The sequence below is a fragment of the Benincasa hispida genome, chromosome 11 (assembly GCF_009727055.1).
Source record: "Benincasa hispida cultivar B227 chromosome 11, ASM972705v1, whole genome shotgun sequence".
Lineage (NCBI taxonomy): Eukaryota > Viridiplantae > Streptophyta > Magnoliopsida > Cucurbitales > Cucurbitaceae > Benincasa > Benincasa hispida.
In genome coordinates, this window is record NC_052359.1 from 43,061,437 (window position 1) to 43,069,012 (window position 7,576).

Below are 7,576 nucleotides of genomic sequence, written 5' to 3' on the forward strand. Positions count from 1 at the left end.
ATGAATACCACGCCGAGCTTCTGCCCGCTCGTCATACCTTGATCCACTACTGCCCGAATAGCAAGAATACCCAAAAGTGAAGCGAACTCGATGAAGGTTAGAATTTGAAGCATCCAGAGTAAGTTGAGCATTCTGAGCTCTAGAAGAGAAATTAGAGGCTCAAATTTGAAGATAGGCTTCCTAAGACAATTTCTAACAAGTTTCATGAAGAAAATTTTATCTAATTCGAGTTGAAATTGATGCTATAAGTGTTGGAAATGAAGGAAAACATGAAGGACCATGCGTCCAATGAGAGACCATACTTCCAAGAAGGGACCATGCAGTCAACTATGCTATAGAATGAAGAAGTGTGCATTGGCCTAAGAGATGCTCAAGGCCTAAAAGGCTAGGAAGGGAGCTAACTAAGTGTGAGTGGCTACTAACTCTTAAAGTATTTCAAAGTTTATGCTTTTACTAGTTTTCATGTTTTAGCATGTTTGAAAATGATCAAATATAATATGTTACATAAATGAACTAATAGCATGTTGTAGATGAGTTAGAACTCAAACATGTTTATATTTTCTTAAAAGTCAAAGTTGGATGCATAGAGAGTCCTATGGAATTAAGTGTTAAACTTATGTTTTATCTAAAACATCAAGGTTTTAAAAGAAGGCTAAAACAAGAATTTCTTAAGAAAGTTAGATGATGTTCACTAAAACACATGGTTTAATGTCAAACACCATGCATGAAAACGCAAGGTTGAGATTATACAAGTTTGATGTTTCCAATATAAACTAAACCATGAGTTATATACATGATTTCTGAAAGAGGTTAGCTCAAATGATTTAGAGCATGATGTTTTTAGTATGAGGTATTCGATGCGTGCATTCCTATTGATTTTGTGTTTTATTGATGATATTCTCTCAAAATGATGTGTTAATGAGGAATGTTATTTTAAAGTTATTATGAGAAATATGTTTTAGTATCCTAGCTATGAAATACGATACTGGAAGTTGTGAAGGTATCAAGGTCCCCGTTACTGAAGGAGACGAGGGCATATCGGGTTGATTCCACCCGAAGAAGATGAAGGCAACTTGGGAAAATCTCTACGTGTACATAAGATTATTATTGACGTTGTTGGTGATGTAGAATTCCACCTCAACTAAGGTTTTCGACGTTGGGGATGTTGAGCAACAGGGGCTCCACCCAACTAAGGTTTAAAAGTGTATACAATTTTTCTATGATGGTTTCATAAGATGGTTTCAGGGTTTTCATAGTTATTATTATTATAAGTTGATATTTTATTATTTGATGAGCTCAATCTGAAACTACAAGGATGTTTTTAGTTGATATTTGTGTTATGAATCTTTCAGTTTAGTATATTATGTTCTAAGTCTGGAAGTCTATGATTTAAGTGCACTCTGGTTTTCACTAAATTATTTGAAAGTACGATGTTTTTATTTGCTATACGTTTCAAAGAGTTTTCTAAGTTTAAGCTGGAAGAACATGCTAATGATTTAAAGAGTTGTTGAAAAATGGATTTCCATAGTAAAAGCATATGTTTTTAAATATGCCACTCACTGGGTTCTCCAACTCACGTTTTCCAATGTTTTTGTTCCCTCCTCCCCCTCCTAGGTAGCAGAAGAGTTATAGAATTCCATTATTGTGGGTTGCTTGACAAGGAAGGTCTAGTCTACCACCGTTGTAAAGTGTTTGTTAGTTAGGTGTTCACATAGAAGTAGTCGATAATTAAATAGTCCCTACAGAGTTAGAGTTAGAGTTTAATCTGTAATAAGATATCTTCTTAATGATGATGTTGTAATTAGAGTATCATGATGATGAATTAAGTTGTGTTATGTGATTGAATTACTATTGAGCAAGTTCACAGAGTTAAGACCACAGTAATACAGGCTCATAAGATGTGAGATTAACAGGTTTAGTTGGCGGTAGATGTCATAAGGAGGGTTGACATCTACTGTTTTCACACCTCCTCTTGGGTTAAAAAGGTAGTATGGGAGAGAATGTGATATCAAGTATGTAACAATAACCTTGAAGTCAAAAGTTTGATCTCCATATTCCACATATTGTTAAAAAAAAACGTATTTCAAGAACCATCAAAAGTATCAAAATTGAGTAGCCTAGAAGAATTCTAGATTGAAACTAACATCTTCAAAGACTAGAAATATTTTAGTTTTTGATCCCAAACAATCGCAAAACTTTAGGTCTCCTTTTGTAACAATTTGATTTTTTGCCTTTTGCTTTTAAAATGAAACCTATAAACACTTCTTTCACTCTAAATTTTAAAAACTAAGCCATTTTAAAATCATAATGATATTTTAATCTATTTTAAAATTTAGAAGAAGAAGAAGAAGAAAGGAAAAATGAAGTAGAGAAAGCGGATTGAGCGGATCCAGTGGCATGTGCTCAGGTAAGAAGTGTTTGGGAGACCAGCCACGTGTTGTCATCCCAAAGGCCAACCATCCTTTATTTCTTTTTTTTTTCTTTTTAATTTTCTTCATTTCACTTTCCCTTATCCAACCACCGGTTGGCAGCTATCCCCTCCTCTCTCAATATTTTCTTCCTCTTCAGGTTTTAGGGACCTTAAATCATTATTTAAAATTTAAAATATATGAAAAGACCTCTGGACCCCTTCTGCCGATTCCCTTCCCCCACAATATTGCCATTGACAACCAAAACAAAATGTCCCCATTCTTCCCCTTTTTTCATTTACTATATTTATAACACTCTGTCCCATTTTTGTTTCGTCGCATCAAACCTTACGCCTCGTACATCCCATTGAAAAGCGTAATAGATCGATAGAAATAAAAAAACTGCAGACCTTATTACATTATTTTTGGTGTTTTGTGTTATACATTTCTACTAACACATAAGCATCACATCCAGTTTTGTAATGATGAATAAATAGTATGTTCTATTGTTACCAAGCTGAAAAATTATCAATTTTGATATATTTACTTTTAAAACAAACATTATTTATAACAAAAACTGCAAAATCAAATAGATTTAGATGTTTTGAATTGTTATCTAACCATTAAATACAAAGTTTGTTGCTTAATCAAAGCAACAAACTAGAAACTTAAATTATGTTGAAATATTGTTTTATAACCTTGTTTTGAATCTTTTTCTTTTGTTTATTTTGTAGGAATTAAGGTCATGTTTATCCCAATGAAAATGTAATAAATCAATGGTAATTTAAAAAGTGGACCCATTTGATTACGTTTGATGTTGTTTACTTGTGTTTAATACTCATACTAACGGGACCCACTTCCAAATATGAAATTAAAAAATGTAAGTTAGTTGAGGGCAAAGAGTGCTCAATCCAATTGCTTTTGGAAATTAAGTTGATATTGTTATGGTTACCATTATTGTTATGGTTATCATTATTATTACTGTTAGAAGAATTTGACAGTTACCGTTTGACCCTCAACTATAACAATAACAATAGCAGTAATAATAAAATATGATATATTCATAATTTTAAGTAAACGTGGTTAAAAACAATCTAATTATGAACGATCTATTAATGAAATCTCATTATAATTATACAAATTTTCATTATAGATTGACGAAACACGAACTAAAGAAAATGTCATATATACACCATTGTTCTAAATCATTATCAGTAAATGATGTATATGTGTGACAAAAAAAATTTCCCTTTATTTTCTTTACTTTTTGTTTGTTTTAATCATAACAAAATTGTATGAAGCTCCTTCGTTATTTCACTTACCATTCTCATTTCTCATCTCATTTCCTTGCACCTTCCCGCTACCTGCTCTTTCTGTACTCTCCTTTTTATCTCGCCGACAGACATTCAATGCCAAAAATTCCCATTTCATTTATTTTTTTATTTTCTTTTTCTTATCCATTTCTATTCAAAACATTACATGACATTATCATTGTCTATTATACACCTTCAAATATTTTACTTTTTCCACCTGACAATTATTTGATTTTTATTTTTTTTAAAAATAAAATTTATAAACATTATTTTTACCTTAAAATTTCTTCTTTTAGTATCTATTATTTACCAAAGATTTAAAAAATCAAGCTAAATTTTAAAAACTAAAAAAATAGCTTTTAAAAGCATGTTTTTATTTTTGAATTTTGACTAAAAGATGCAAATCATGATAAAAATTGAGAGTAAATAAAAATAATTTTTAAAAATAAAAAATAATTACCAAACAAACCCTTAATAGTGGGATCATCTTTAGCTTGTAAATTTTTTGAGAAATTACAATTGCAGTCTTTTAACTTTGATGTTTGTGTCTACTTAGTTCCTAAATTTTAAAAATTATAAATTTAATTTTTGAGCTCTTAAATTTAAAAAAAATTTACAAATCAATTAAATACAAATGAAAATTTTAGATTTTGTTAGACATAAATTTAAATTTATAAATATTGCATCCGTTAATTTTTCAAAATTTTTGAATATGACATTGACCTATTATACACCTACTTGAAAAGTTAAAAAATCCATTAAATATAAAATTGAAAGTTTACCATACCTTTAAAATCTTAATTTCTAGGATACCTATTTTCTTTACTCATTGTATTAATGTAATACTTTCCATGAGCAGTACAGATGTCTTTAATGATTATACTAGAGAAATAAAATTAAAACTAAAACTAAATCAAATTTAAATGGAAGAAAAAAAAAATTGTTACGTGAGGCCAAAACTACCCATTATAAAGGATAATACCAATTGTACCCATCTTTATATATCCTCTTTCATTATTCACATACAAAAAATAAAAAAAAAATAAAAAAAAATGATCGAATAATTTGATGAGATGTACAAAGATAGATACTATCCGAGATACACCTAAATATTTTTATTATAAATATGTGAGAATTTATCTTAAAGTTTACGACCACATTGTTATTTTAGGTTAAAAATCACTTTCAATCCCTAAACTTTCATATAATTAACAATTTGGTCTATAAACTTTACTATGTAACAGTCTAGTCATTAAACTTTAAAATTTATAACGATTTAGTCCCCATTGTAGAGATTAATATTAATATTTAATGAGATTTTATGCATACATAAACCGTTAAACTAATTAGAGCCTTAATATTTTTATAAAATACAAAGTTTACATCATAAAGTATTAAAATTGACATTTAATGTTGATAAATTTTTTTATGTTAGAGACTAAATTATTACAATGTTAAAAGTACAAAAACTAAATTATTATGTACTAAAGCTCATTGACTAAATTATTATAAAATTAAAAGTATACAGACTAAATCGTTACAAACCAAAATTTATGAGCTAAATTATTATTTTAGATAAAAAAATTATTTGTTTATTTTTTTTAAGAAAGTTGAAAATTAAAATGATTCTTTTTTGGTCGTTTCAAAAAAAGAAAAAAAAAAGGCTACAGAATCTTTTTGAAAAACCAAAAATAGAGAAGGAAGAGTAAAGTTATAATTTAAGTAAAAATGGTGTAAATCTCAGTATATTTAACGTGGAGTTGCAGAGGGATTTCAGGAATCTAAGACATTGAAATACAAAAAGAAATATAATAATTTTGAAACATCACATTTCACAGCACCGCCAATGCACTGACCCAACTGTTTTGTGTGGAAATCGTCACTGTCAATTGGCTTAAAACTGTGCGCCACTAATTTTTAATACGCTAAATCACACCCTACTTAAACCCCCCCTCGCCCTCCCCTTTTTCCCTCACATCACACCAAACCAAATCAATTCCACACAATGGCCTCCAATCTCTCTCTTTCCCTCTTCTTCCTCCTCACTTTGGCTTATGGAGCTCTGGCCGCCGTCCCAAGGAAGCCCATGGACGTGCCATTCGGCCGTAACTACGCCCCCACTTGGGCTTTTGACCACATCAAGTACAAAAATGGTGGCGCCGAGGTCGACCTTGTTCTCGACAAGTACACCGGCACTGGCTTCCAGTCCAAAGGGTCTTACTTATTTGGCCATTTCAGTATGAGTATGAAGCTCGTCGGAGGCGACTCTGCCGGAGTCGTCACTGCTTTCTATGTAACTAACTCCAACTCCAAATCAACTCTTGTAACCACATTACATTTTATTTTTCTGATCTGAAAATTGGTTTTTCTTGCTCGCAGCTCTCTTCACAGAACTCCGAACACGATGAAATCGACTTCGAGTTTTTGGGGAACAGATCCGGGCAACCCCCTATTCTTCAAACAAACGTTTTCACCGGCGGTAAAGGTGACCGTGAGCAGAGGATTTACCTCTGGTTTGATCCCTCCAAGGATTTCCACACCTACTCCGTCCTCTGGAACTTATACATGATAGTGTGAGTAGAATCAGGTGTATATATGTTTTTAGTGTATCTCCTCTGTTTCTCGAAGTTGTGTGACGTGATATAAGTGGACTTGTAATACAGGTTTTTCGTGGACGATGTGCCGATAAGAGTGTTCAAGAACTGTAAAGACATAGGTGTGAAGTTCCCATTCGACCAGCCAATGAAGATATACTCGAGCCTGTGGAACGCAGACGACTGGGCTACAAGAGGAGGATTAGAGAAGACAGACTGGTCAAAGGCCCCATTCATCGCATCATACAAGGGATTCCACGTGGACGGTTGTGAGTCATCGGTCCAAGCCAAATTCTGCGCCACGCAAGGCCGACGCTGGTGGGACCAAAAGGAGTTCCAAGACCTCGATGGCTTGCAATACCGAAAGCTAAACTGGGTTCGCCAAAAATACACCATTTACAATTACTGTACCGATAGGAAGCGCTACCCAACCCTCCCTCCAGAATGCAAGCGCGACAGAGATATTTGATTCTCCCTTTTCTTTTATTTTCAAGCACCCCCCTCATTTTACTACTATTTCCTGGCCGACCCAAACTGCTAAATTATCTTTTTATTTCCGCCTCTATTTTGTCCTTATTTGCCTCTCCCCTTTCTTCTTCCTCTTCACTGTTTGCCATCGCCTCGTGCTTTCCCCCCCCTCTCTCTTGGAATATGTTTTCCTATTTATTTCTATTTATTATATTATATTATTAATAATGCTTTTATTAATAATAATAATCATCTTTCATCATTTTATATAGTTTTCTACACGTCTTGCACTCACTCTGCTTTCTACGTTATGATTATTTCTCTTTTTGATTAATTAATTTATTTTGTTTTATTCTGTTAACTCATTACTATTAATTTTCCTATTTCTATTGATATTAAGTGATCGATTCAATTTAATATTATATGGGTCATATCAATTTCACTTTTTTGTTTTAAACTTTTGAACGCTGATAGTGACTCACTATTGCTACATTTAAAGGACTTTTTCATATTTACATTAATGCGATGGGCGTTCGTTAATTAGGTTAGACTGGATTGATTTGAACAACGATCTTTTAGACCAATCTAATTGTTCAAATCTTAAATTTTTTGAACTGAAATAATTTCTATTAAAAAATGAACTCAATCGAACCTAACAATGACATACTTGAATTGGATTGGTTCATGTTATTCGATCATTTATATGAAATATTATTCTAAAAAAGTAAAAGGTAAATACGTAAAAATTTGATTTAATTATTTTTATATATTAAATTAAAATTAACAATTCAAT

General features: G+C 31.8%; 1 protein-coding gene across 1 annotated transcript; it reads left to right on the forward strand.

Annotated features, from left to right (window-relative positions):
* Window positions 1–5,680: 5,680 nt before the first annotated feature.
* On the forward strand, window positions 5,681–6,953 carry LOC120089881 (probable xyloglucan endotransglucosylase/hydrolase protein B). The gene is made up of 3 exons (XM_039047306.1): window positions 5,681–6,014; window positions 6,101–6,294; window positions 6,385–6,953. Exons 1-3 carry the CDS (start codon window positions 5,727–5,729, stop codon window positions 6,782–6,784), a joined length of 882 nt encoding a protein of 293 aa, XP_038903234.1. The 5' UTR covers window positions 5,681–5,726; the 3' UTR covers window positions 6,785–6,953.
* Window positions 6,954–7,576: the final 623 nt, after the last annotated feature.

Excerpts from the sequence above, each read along its gene's own strand:
- LOC120089881 (XM_039047306.1), top strand. The coding sequence starts at position 5,727 with ATGGCCTCCAATCTCTCTCTTTCCCTCTTCTTCCTCCTCACTTTGGCT. Across the intron at positions 6,015-6,100 it reads GAGTCGTCACTGCTTTCTAT|CTCTCTTCACAGAACTCCGA; the intron begins GTAACTAACTCC and ends TCTTGCTCGCAG. Across the intron at positions 6,295-6,384 it reads TGGAACTTATACATGATAGT|GTTTTTCGTGGACGATGTGC; the intron begins GTGAGTAGAATC and ends CTTGTAATACAG.